Consider the following 12,983-nt stretch of genomic DNA (forward strand, 5'->3'; position numbering starts at 1 on the left):
TTGATGATGTTGATTTGCTATTAAGCAAGAAAAGGAGGAGCAGCAGCGTTCTTGGGGTAGGTGGTGTAGATAGAAAAAATCAGAATTAGTGAACCCCAGTGGCAAGCAGAGGTAACAGAATACTCAGCTTTCTCCTCAACCGAACTCCCATTCAACTTTTTCTATCAAATTCTCAGCTTCGGGCTACTGTCTTTTGTTTTGTGATACAGTCATTAAGGTCCTGTATATTGCTAGGCTTTCCATACAAAAATCTAGAACCACATATATTACTCAGATAAATCTGACATCCCAATACAAGTGATATCTAGATTTAAGCAACAAACCATTATATGATACAAACCACCTGAATACGAGAAACCTAACGGGCTAACATCATCGAAGTATCTAAGTTTAGTAGAGCACAATTATTTCTTTTAAAATTGTAGGTCTGAACCATATAAAAACATTATACAGTCCAGAACTGAAAGCTTCTAGTCCAGTCCAGAACTGATAATTTTAGTATCAGTTAGTGGGTTCTGGTCCAGTCCAGAACTGAAAGCTTCATACTCTCTATGAGTCTCTGATGTACCTATAAGATCTTAGCTCTCCATCAAAGTCTTTTAACAAAAAACATTTTACAATTTAGTAAAGATCTCCAATTATCAGCCTTACAACTCAGCAGAAGAAGACATTGCAATTTAAGCATCAGATTATCAGATACTGAGTATGAATTTCGTATGAACTAGCAAACTATCCAAATAACCATGAGTCATGTCATATACTCCCTCTAAAGTAGTAATGTATCCAGCATATGAAGTCAATTAGCATATCAATGCAATATTACATGTACTTTAATAACATGAATATAACATTACAAAATACAAACCACATTTTAATATATGAAACCGTCACAGTATATCATTGGCAGATTTGCAGCATATGAAATGTTAATGGGATGCTTGGAAGAGCTAGCTATAATAGTGCGGTCAAAGCAAACTATGTGGGATTGAATTACTTTGGAAAGCGATGCACACTTGAAGGTATACTCTTTTTTCTGAATTCTTAATTTTACCAATTTTGGATATATTTTGTTATGGGATTTGTGTTATGAATTAATTATGAATATGCAATTATGTGTGTTATGGAATTAACTACATTTAGATCCCGTGATTGAACACTTTGGTTCTCCTTTGGTTCTTGAACACTTTTTTGTTGTGATTGAGAATCTCTTGCTGATGTTTTAGTATGACTAGAAGGCGACACATGAGGTGGCATATTAGGTGGGATCTGACCGGAGGAAGTAGAAGGGTATTTCAGTGGTTTTGAAGGTGGGATATTAGGTTGAATTGAAATCTTGGAAGTAATCTTAGGTGGAATTTTATTTTTAGTTGATGCCTCGAGTGAATTTTATGCTGATCCAGTAGGTGGTGTTTTCCATATAGCTTGCTGCGCACTTTTTGCAGTACTCGAACATGGAGGTGCAACCATCGATGTAGTTGTACCCGGTGGAGAGAATGGTCCAAATATAACAGACTTAGGAACCTGAGATGGTTGTGATTGAGTAGCATGCTTTTTTGTTGGTTGTGATGCGGCTTCACTCAAAGATGAGGTACATGAAGGTAGCGACTTTGATGCTGATCCAGTAGCATCTGTTTCAGCTGTAGCTCGAACCCTCTTGCGATGAGTCATCCCTTACTATATAGCAACTGCAAGACAAGTCACAAAAAAATAGAATATCAGCAAGCAAGGCAACAGAACAACTAAACTAATCAGAACAACTGAACGGACTGAACTAATGAAAACAACTGAACTGAACAAATGAACAACTGAACTGAACAAATGAACAACTGAACGTCACTTAACTAATGAAAACAACTGAACTGAACTCAGAACAACTGAACTAATGAAAACTGAACAGAACAACTGAACTGAACAAATACATTCATACCTTGCTGTATCCAGTTATATATTCAATAGTCCATAACTCCATACCCATTGTATTAGTCTGATTTCCTAATTCTAGATAATACAAATATCTGCTACCCTATTTTGTTTGGCTTTCTTTTCAGTCGAATACAATATCAGAAAGCACAGAAAATCAGGGAAATTTATAACACAACAAGATACCATCAATGTAGCTCAGGCATATCATGTATGGAAAAATCTCCCAGCTCAAAATGACCACTGGCAAGACAACCCAAGATTTCAATAACAGTGACAGAAGAGGAAAGACATGAAGCCTATTTTCTACTCCTAAGATTATGTAGAAAATAAACAGTTGGATTCTAAGCAAGGTAATAGGGATAAGTCCTTATGTTATGACAATTTAATTGCTAGAGACATGCGGATTCCAGTTCACCCTGATCACACAAGTCCAAACAACATGAAATGTCATCTTGTGTAGCTATGGCAGATAAGTAGTCCTCTGATTCTAGAGATTCGCAGACAGCAAGTTGGCACTAAATCAAGCAAGGAGAAAAATCTTTGATGGAAATAGCAGTTCTTGAGTACAGTACAACTGCACAAGTCAAGCATGGATTGTATTGAAATATCTAAAATTCTGTTATAAAAACTTTACAGCAATCCTTGTAAATTTGTTGCTTTTACTTCCACAGAAAATACTAGTTCTGTTCTTAATGTTCCTCAAACCAAACAAAAGCTACCATGCATGCCTTTTTGATTAATATGTGCGTACATATGAATCTAAGGACTGAAATTAGTATAACTAAATGAAACCTCATTTTACAAGGTGAAAAAGAAGTTCATAACTCGAATCCAAAAGAAAAATAATGAACTCTATAAACTATGACAAAGAGTACTATAAATCCAAAACACTATCATTTAGAAGCTCATCATCATCGTCATCATCAGGTATATCAAACAAGTCCCTAGGCTTAGTCTTAATAACATGATGCCATCCTTTTTGTATCTCATCCTCAATGTAAAAAACTTGTTTTGCTTGAGAAGAGAAAATAAATGGATCATCATCCAACTTTTGACCAGTGTGCATCAACTTTGAGAAATTGACACGAATTCTACCGCTCGAGTATGTTTTGACACCCCTCCGTACATCAACCCAGTCACATCGAAACATTAGAACCTTGAAAGAACCATAATAATCAAGTTCTAATATTTCTTTAAGTTTTCCGTAATACTCTTGGCCATCAGCTTCTACCATAATTCCAGAATTTTGAGTCTTCCGAGATCGCTCACGGTCCACGGTGTCAAACTTATAGCCATTGATAATAACACTTTTCATCCTTTTGCCGCGATTGCTTAAACCATAGGCCAAGGCTTTTCTCAATTTTCCTTCTTTTGTGCTATCATCTAGGTTATAGGCCTATAATTCGAAAAACATAAGTTTTAGAATGGTAAATATACAAAATAAATAAGGAAATTCCAAATTTAAAAGCATATGACCTTGTTTAGCAACCAATCGGAAAATTCATTGATTATCCCCTGACTTTCTTGACTTTCTTCAGCTTGATTTTCTTGTCGTTTTTCTTGTAGGAAAGCCCTTTAGAAATAAAAAATCGAGTTACTAACAGTAATGACCGATACGCTCTAAAATAATCCATAACGCTACTTACTCAAGCACCAGTTTCATCTCATCTGAATGAAGCAAAACATAACGATGTGCTTGCTTTAAACTTTTGTCATCAACGCGGACATTTTTTTTCATCCCAACTACACGACCAGCAGAGTCATATAAATAGTTGTTGATGTCTGGAACACTATCTTCATTCCTTTTCGGTCTGTTGAATACGGTCTTGACACTTTCTAAATATCTCGAACAAAATGCAATTGTTTCCCATAAAAGGTACCCTTCAGCTATGGATCCTTCTGGTTGCGCTTTATTGCTCACATGAGATTTCAAAAAGGCCAAATACCTTGAAATATAATGAACAAGATTGTGAACGTGAAAGAATAAGACAAGTATTGTGATGTATTCTTATTTTAAAATGATTAAAAAAATATTGAAGTTTAAGATATTGACCTCTCAATGGGATACATCCACCTATAATGAACATGTCCGCCGAGTTTGACCTCATCCACTAGATGAATTAGTAGATGCACCATGATTGTGAAAAATGTTGGAAGAAACTCTTTCTCCATCTTACAAAGAGTCAACACAAGATTCGACTGAATGGTATCTAATTCACTTCTTTCAATAGATGTTGAACATATCTTCTTGAAAAAGTACGACAATTCATCGAGCACATCAATTACTTTTGTAGCATTCGATGCTCTTAAAGCAACAGGAAGGATATCTTGCATGAGCATATGATTGTCGTGGCTTTTCAGATTAATAAGTTTTCGTTGCTTCAAATTCACACACCTTTGCAAATTAGATCCATACCCATCGGGAACTTTAAGATTTTGTAGGACTTTAAGAAATCTTTCTTTCTCTTCTTTAGACATGGTGTATGTAGCTGGAGGCAAAGAGTCGTTAACACGACTTGGATGAGATTGAGGCCAAAGATGAGGTTTTATGTTCAGTTTTTTAAGGGCCAATCTAGCATTCTTATCATCTCTACTCTTGCTCATATCTAAAAGAGTTCCTAAGAAATTGTCACATACATTCTTCTCAATGTGCATAACATCCAAGTTGTGTCTAAGAGGATTATGTTCCCAATATTATAATTCAAAAAGCTTACTTTTCTTTTTCCACAGAACAGGATTAGACTCGTCCTCGTCATTATCATCATTATCATCATCATCAAGTTCATCATCTTCTAGTCTCCCTCTTTTTTTCGGAACAACTTTTGACTTTCCAAACACATACTTAACTCTTTCTTGTTGCTTCAAAACTTCTGACCCGCTTACACGAACCGGAGCAAGACCATGTTCCTCTGTCCCATCAAATAAATTTTCTTGAGAATGATAAGGATGGTCAATTGGTAACCATTTTCGACATCCAGGGTAGAAAACTTTACCACCAAAGCTATACGCATAAGTAGAATCGGCACACGAAGGGCAAGCTTTATAACCTCTTGTACTCCAACCCGACAACATAGCATATGCTGGAAAGTCATTTATAGTAGAGTGTAAGGCTGCTCGCATCTTGAAATTTTTTCCGCTATAAGCATCAAATGCATCTACACCTTCCCACAACAATTTTAACTCATGGATTAGTGGTTGCAAGTACACATCAATATTCATACCAGGACCCTGTTTCCCCGGAATAAGCAAAGACAAAATGAAAGATGTCGACTTCATACAAAGCCACGGTGGCAAATTATAAGGAATCAGGATCACCGGCCATGTACTGTAACTAGTATTCATCAAACGATATGGATTAAAGCCATCACTTGCTAGACCCAATCTAACACTACGAGGATCTTTGGCGAATTCCTCGTATCTTTTATCAAACAATTTCCAAGCTTCACCATCCGCCGGGTGACTTATGATATTTCCATCTTTACGGTCAAAATGCCATCTCATATCCTCAGCTGTTTTAGATGACATGTAAATCCTCTTTAGTCTTGGGATCAGAGGAAAGTACCACATCACTTTAGCTGCAACACCCTTCTTACATGCTTCTTTATCTTTCTCTCTTACATCACCCTCCTTTTCTTTCACATTCTTCCACCTTGATGTGTGGCAGATATGACACTCAGTTTTTTCTGCAAATTCACCCCAGTATAACATGCAATCATTTGGACATGCATGGATTTTCTCGTAACCCAATCCCAAATCATTCATTATCTTCATGCCTTCATAATACGACGATGGAAACTCCTTAATATTAGGAAATGCGTCTAATAGAAGCTCAACCAACTTATTAAATGATGCGGCAGACCAATGGAACATACACTTGAGGTGAAACAAGTGCAATAGAAACGACAGATTTGAGAAAGTTGTACACCCCTCATATAGGCCCTCATCAGAAGCTTCCCTAAGTCGTTTATACTTCGCTTCTTCTTCATTGGTGTTGGTTGATGGAAATTCATCATCTTCCTCACAATCAAAATTTAACTCTTCATGCATGTCATACGAATATTCATCTTCAAAATCAGCTTCGATTAATGATGGGTCTTGGGGTTCATTGGTGGGTTGTGGACTATTGTCAACCTTAAAAGCTGCTCTTAGTAACCCATTCATATCATCTCGACCAACTACATTTTCTTGATCATTAGGGATCTCTAAGGTATTACTCTCTTCAACTCTACGATGGAAAATCCATTGCCTATAATTCTTATAAAAACCGTTAAATAAAATGTGTCCTCCTACCTCTCCTAAGTCAAACCATTTATTTAACTTGCATTTATTACACGGGCATCGAGTTTTTCCCTTTAGAAGAGTCTCCTTTGCAACCTCTAAAAATTCCATGCAACCGTTATAATAACGAGTATCCCCTTTTCGTAAGTCAATCCAACTAGTATCCATGTCTAAGAAAAAAAAAACTATAATTATAAATAAACACACTTATAGAAAACAAAGAACCATTAAACCACACTAATTAATCTGCAAATAATTAACATCGCATTCTCGTTTAGTTTTTTGGGTGATCAGTACATAATACTTCTCTTATTTTCTCATAACACATAAAGAACATACAAAACAAAAGTTTGTTTTTGTATCCAAGGAGTAGAGGTAACAAATGACAATCAAGGACTTTATCTTAATAAATCTCCGAATGTATTAACCATGGTTTTTTTATTTTGCAACTATTATCTCCACATTTTTTAAGTAGTTTTTCCATTCATGATTAAGGTTGCAATGCTGAGATGGCTCAAGTTCGAATCCCGCCCTTTGTAACTTATGTTTTAGTTTTGTTTTTAATGAAAAGGTTGATGACAGCTGTACTGCATTTATAATTTTTTACTTTTTATAAAAATCAGAAACACTTAATTTTACTGTACTCCATTTATACAAGCAGTTTTATCTTTTTATAAAAAATCAGAAACACTTAATTCTGCACTAAACATATTACTCCTTATTAATTAGCCGTACTATGTTTTGGTCCAAAGACTTATATATGAAGATCTTATATACGAAGTAGTATAATTTCTTACCAAATGGTTACTCAACATGATTAAATAGTTACATTATTCCACATTTCTACTATTAATTATAATCTACAATCAAATACGAATTAGTTATATTTTCTAATCAAATAGTTATAGTTTCTAGTCAAACAATATTTTTTCCTAATGCTAACATCATCGGTTTTATGGGTATATATAACTTTATACGGAGTAAAAAAAAACCGGACTAAAGGCTAATCCTAGCTAACAAACTGATTTTTTTCCTAATCCTAACAAACTGATTTTTTCCTAACCCTAACAAACTGATTTTTTCCTAATCCTAACAAACTGATTTTTCCCTAACCCTAACAAACTGATTTTTTCCTAATCATAACAAACTGATTTTTTCCTAATCCTAACAAACTGATTTTTTGTCTTTGTATAAAATGGTTTTATTTTTGGTTGTTTCGCATTATACAGCACCAACAGTTGATCTGAGTTGGTTGGTTTCCCATTTCAAAGCACGGTAAATCTTATGAATTTGATTACGTCATTTTATCCAGGAGAAATTGATCTGTAATACTATTCACGGCTCCAAACTAGATATGACTTTTGTGGTCAAACCTTATCAGCTTTAAAATGTTATTTTTATTAAACAACTTTAAACATTTTCGTTGATCAGGACCTAAAACTTAGAAAATAACTCTATGCATATGTATAATAGACGATACTAGTAACCTAGTGGTGAATCCAAGAACCTTGCGTGCATTATATATTTTGTGAACGATATGGTAGATTGGTAGTGGAATTCATAAAAGAAGGGGTTATTTTGAATATTTGATGGTTAAGTGTGGGAAGAATTTTATATGGGTTCCCAAAGACTAGACCTTATGAACTTCATGTTTCCAATGTGTGTACTATATACCAATCTTCTTGGCTGCTTGAAATCAATATGATAAGTTGGGAGTTGATTAAATTTATTATTACCTAACTGTAAACTAAAGGGTGGATCTTCCACAAGATAATACTGATTATTTTGGAATTGGGTTGTTAGTTTAATTCATTACTGAGTTGAAACTAGGGTATTGTACCAAAATTTACGACTCTTAAGTCTGTGAACTGTTATGCATGTGCTATGTTCTGCAGAATGGCTTAACAAACTTTTGTTTTCTTCCTTTTTCACTATAAATTTTGCTGGGAAATAGTTTCAGATGAAAGGAAGTTCTCGAAGGAGTACATGTCAAATAGAAGGCCAGTAACTGAGCAGGAGAAAGAGCAAGCTGTGCAGAGGGCAAATCAGATACAGACTGAAAATAGCTTCATTGAAATAATGCAACCTACTAGTGTTTACAATAGGTTTTTTTTGGTAATGATTATCGGCAATACTACATTTTTTCAGTTTTCAGTTTCTAGCATATGTCTTGACTATTCTTTTTTGCAGAACGTTCCTGCAAAGTGGATGCAGCAGCATCTTCCCTACCGAAACCAAAAAGGTACCCTTATCAGCTTTAAAATGTTATTTTTATTAAACAACTGTAAACATTTTCGTTGATCAAGACCTAAAACTTAGAAAATAACTCTATGCATACGTTTACTAGGATTAATCTAGAATGAGTTTGTTTTAAGTACATTTTCTGATAGTGTTTATCTTTTTTACATGTAGACTTACCAATTTAGGCTATTCTAGTTGCTTAGTTCCTTTTGTTCCACTTTATTACTTAATTCAGGTTTTAAAAAATCATATTAGATCAGAAGTGAGTCATATAGAAGGATCAAAAATTAAATATTAGTTGAACTAAACTGTAACGCCCCGACCTCTAACTCAAGTAATTAAGCAGCGGAGTTTCCCTAATTCGGTCGAGGCATTACCGCCGTAACTCCCTCTTGGGAATTACAAGGCTATTATCCTCATAATACTTTTATAAAACTAATATAACTATGTTCCATATTAATATTCAAAAGTGACTTACATAACTTAGTAGAAAATTCTTACTTGAACTTAGTACAAATTAAGCTTAAACTAGGTGAACCCTAATAAGACGAAATCCTTGCCACTATTCGCATCCGCCGTCCCGGTCGGCACCTAAAACATAAAACAAAACGGTGAGCCGAAGACTCAGTAACGTACTATTCTAGTAACGTAAAATCGGTTTCAAGTTTTGATCGATCTTTGCGGAGTTGATTATCCTTCTCGAAAACGAAGATTTGAAGTGGTCTATAATTTACTGAGTACTCGGTATAATTCGCGCATTCGCGTACAAACCAGTGCAGACGAAGTAACACGAATATCTCCGGTAGTCAGTCTATTTCCATCAGCCGGCCGGTGGGAGCGAGAAGTTTGGGATATGTTTGGTGTTTCTTCCATCAATCATCCGGATCTACGCCGTATATTAACAGATTACGGGTTCGAGGGTCATCCATTACGAAAAGACTTTTCCTTCTTTACGAATCAAAATCTTTTTGTTGAACCAACGAGTGAAGTTCTGCTTTCAACTCATTTTAGTTACTAAAACAGGGAGAATAGAATATCATAAAACATTTAATAAAACGTCATATTAGTTTATTCGTAACCTTTTCTTTATTAACATACTAGTTGTTGGCAAGTATAAACTGGTGGAACGTCTTCCACGATGGACCGGTGTCCATAAGAGCCTGTGCTCAACTGTGGGCATGTGCCCCTGGGTACATGCATGACCGAAACTGTAAACTGTGAACTGTAACCTGTGAACTGATACTGCCAACAAAACTAGGTCTTTCACTTTTATTTATCATGTTTTAATGAATTTTATAATTCTCAATCTCTGTACTTCAGTTGAAGTAAAATAACTCTTGAGATCAGGTGATCAATAAAACATAATTGTTTCATGGTTCTCATAAATATCATATAAATATGAAATAGTTTACTTAAAGCATACTTCTTTCCCGCAAATCATAAAACACGATGAGCATGACTAAATATTTTGAATGTAACATCGTAATTTTATAAACTCATTTAGAAGGGACTTGCGGGTACTAGCAATAGCCGTTACCTCTATTTGTGATTGGCTAGACCTTTTTCTGTAGCCTTGATTATCGTCCTTCCTGAGCTCCGAGGGTCGAGATCTTTATGGAAATAGGTATAACCAAGTTATTACTTGCTTTTAGTGATAATAATAATAATAATAATAATAATAATAATAATAATAATAATAATAATAATAATAATAATAAAATAATAATAAAATAATAATAATAATTTAAGCACATTTACTTTTTGAAAAAGGCATAAGAGTATAGTGATTAGCTTTTAAATCTTACTAATACGTTAATTCTAGTAGTTCACTTTAAAAGTCAACTGTAAAATAAACCTAAGATATTTTTCAATGAAAAGCAAAGCCCACTATAATTTTAAAAGAAACATAAGCCCATTTACCAAAGTAAATATACAGAATACCTAAGTTTTAGGAGGGGTCTTACTATTTGCAACCCGAGAAGCAATTAACGAAGAGGGGAGCAGTTGATGTGTGATGGTCAGCGCAAGGGAGGGAGCTGACTTTTGGGCGACAATGGCACACCGGAAGGAGGTGCTGCTGGGGCTGATGGTCGAGCTTACGCGGAGGAGCGAGAGATGCAGAGGAGCGAAGCCGCGCGTAGGTAAACGGAGGAGCAGGAGGGAGGCGAGTACGAGCTACGGTGGTGGTGATAGATGAGCAGGAGGTGATTGGGTGGTCAATGGTGGTGGTTTCCGGTGGAATTGGGCGGCAGTGGTGGGTAATGGTGGTGGTTCGAAGGTGAGAAATTACAGGGAAGGTGGGTAATTTTGATGGATTTTGAATGGTGAAAATTTCAATGGATGGTTAATCTGATTTGTGTTGCATTTGGGGATGAATTAACAGCTATTTATAGGAGCAATGGTGTTCTCTGGATGCAACAACTCAGCAAGATTGTATTAACAAGTGTAAGAATTTGAGCAATGGAATTGGTGATTAAGATTAGCTACTCTAGTTTTAGGTACATAGGTTTGATGAATTAGCAAGAGAATTAATTATAGTAGAGACACATGGAAAGTCATGGGTTTGAGTTTCATTGAAATGGTGACACGGAAGGAAGAGAAGAAAGGGGTTCAAGAACCTGGTTTTCCAATTCTGTGAATACATGAGGGCATTTTGGTAATTAGGAAATTTTCAGATTTTTATCCTTTTTGCTGAAAAATCAAATATCTAAATAAAAAATTAAAAAATAAAAAATTAAAATAATTCCTTAATTAATCATAAAATCTAAAAATAATATTTATCATTAAGACATTTAAAATTTTCAAAATAAAATATTCATTAATAAGATTAAAGCTTAATTAGAAAGGCTAATTAAAATAATTAGCATAATTAATCAAGTTTAAAAAAATATGGGGTATTACATAAACATAGTCTTATCCCTAAATAATAAATTCTCCTTCAGAAGCGTGTTTTATAACTCAAGGTGTGTTTCCTGTTGACAGTGTTGCTAGCTTTTATGGCATCAATTCTAATCCCTCAGCCGCAAAATATACCCGACCCACCACCTTCACCTAGTCCTGCTCCACCAAGAACTACATAACACTAGAACAACTACTACCAGCCTAGACAATTGCATAATATAAAAGAGAATTGAAAATATCAATCACATAGCAATCAAACACGAAAATTCTACATAATCACATAGCAATCAAACTGAAAATATCAAAGAGAATTGAAAAAAAGGAAAACACGAATGGACAAGATAACATGTATTAGTCGTTTATGGGGTACCTCGAAAATTCCAACACAAAGCCACGAAATCGAATGTGAATTGAAGAAGCTCTAATGGTGTTCTCCGCAACTGTGACTCGTGGAAACCATGAGAAAGGTAAAGAATTTAATAAAAAAAAATAAAATTATCAGATTGAGCAAAAGAGAAGAAAGAAAAAACAAAAGCAAAAGAAACCAGAAACCAGAAACCAGAAACGTAGGAGGTGACGAACCTGAAGGAATTGGCGAAGAGGTGGTGAATTGACGAGAAGATTGAATTGAATTTTGCTGAGTTTAAATCGATCAGTTTAGGGTTTCTGTTGGGAGAGTGGTAGTAGTGGGTCGAGTTGGGCGGTTAACATGGAATTAGAAGATCTGAAATTTTCAGCGGGCTTATGTACAGGGCACGTGATTTTTGGACGATGTGCACATGTACTATGGACGTTGTACGTAGCCAAGGAAATATCGACGCCAACAGGCGTCCAAAAAACACGGAATTTTTTTTTGGCCCCTGACGCGCTACTGCTTGCGTCGAGGATATGGCGTCCAAATATAGCATGTTTTGTAGTAGTGATTATGTTCTCAAAAATTCGTGGTAGAAACAATACCCTTGTGTCTCATTTGAATAAATCACAATGAAACATATATCTATTCTTGGGCCTTAGTTTGTTGAATAACAAACACTAAGCTCCCACTGAGTTTTGCAACTCCTTAGATATATATTATGAAAAGATATTCTAAAATTACTTTTCAATAGCTTTGACGAATTTGGTTTAGTTTGGTGGTAGTTGAGCATTTTTAGAAATTATAGGAAAAGTCTTTATGATTCATCATTGATCGAATCAAGTACTAATTGACTTCGATAATTCCAACTTAGATATGCCATATCTTATGGAGCTAGATCGTGAAATTACAACACACAATCATTGATGATCATTCTTGGTATAAGTAATCAATAACATGATCTAACCTAGATCTTTATGATTTCTTGCCAAGTGGGATTTATACTTCTGAATCTTTGAACTAGCCAAACAGATTCAAACTTATATCACATTGAGTAAATAAACCTATATTCACTCAAATCTGTGTGAAATAATAAAGCCATAAAATCTTTCTTTAGCTTTGAACTCTATTGTCTAGGCGTTCTAACAATAGTTTATATCATTTGTTACTTTCAACTAGCTTGTCTTGAATTGATCTAGAAATCAATCAACTTTCAAAAGTCCATCGAAATAGAGCTTATGAATGTTAACTTGTTGATATGGTCTAAGCAACAATGCCAAAGATTAGT

General features: G+C 35.0%; 1 protein-coding gene across 1 annotated transcript; it reads right to left on the minus strand.

Moving 5' to 3' along the window:
• Positions 1 to 2,108: 2,108 nt before the first annotated feature.
• Positions 2,109 to 6,369, minus strand: LOC110786227 (uncharacterized). Its single transcript, XM_021990761.2, has 5 exons — positions 4,638 to 6,369; positions 3,977 to 4,541; positions 3,578 to 3,869; positions 2,799 to 3,319; positions 2,109 to 2,163 (listed from the first exon to the last, which is right to left on the minus strand). Exons 1-5 carry the CDS (start codon positions 6,367 to 6,369, stop codon positions 2,109 to 2,111), a joined length of 3,165 nt encoding a protein of 1,054 aa, XP_021846453.2.
• Between the last annotated feature and the right edge of the window lie 6,614 nt (positions 6,370 to 12,983).

Source organism: Spinacia oleracea, chromosome 4 (genome assembly GCF_020520425.1).
Source record: "Spinacia oleracea cultivar Varoflay chromosome 4, BTI_SOV_V1, whole genome shotgun sequence".
NCBI lineage: Eukaryota > Viridiplantae > Streptophyta > Magnoliopsida > Caryophyllales > Amaranthaceae > Spinacia > Spinacia oleracea.

Excerpts from the sequence above, each read along its gene's own strand:
- LOC110786227 (XM_021990761.2), bottom strand. The coding sequence starts at position 6,369 with ATGGATACTAGTTGGATTGACTTACGAAAAGGGGATACTCGTTATTAT. Across the intron at positions 3,870-3,976 it reads TGGATGTATCCCATTGAGAG|GTATTTGGCCTTTTTGAAAT; the intron begins GTCAATATCTTA and ends TTATATTTCAAG. Across the intron at positions 2,164-2,798 it reads GATAGTGTTTTGGATTTATA|TGGTCATTTTGAGCTGGGAG; the intron begins GTACTCTTTGTC and ends TTGTCTTGCCAG.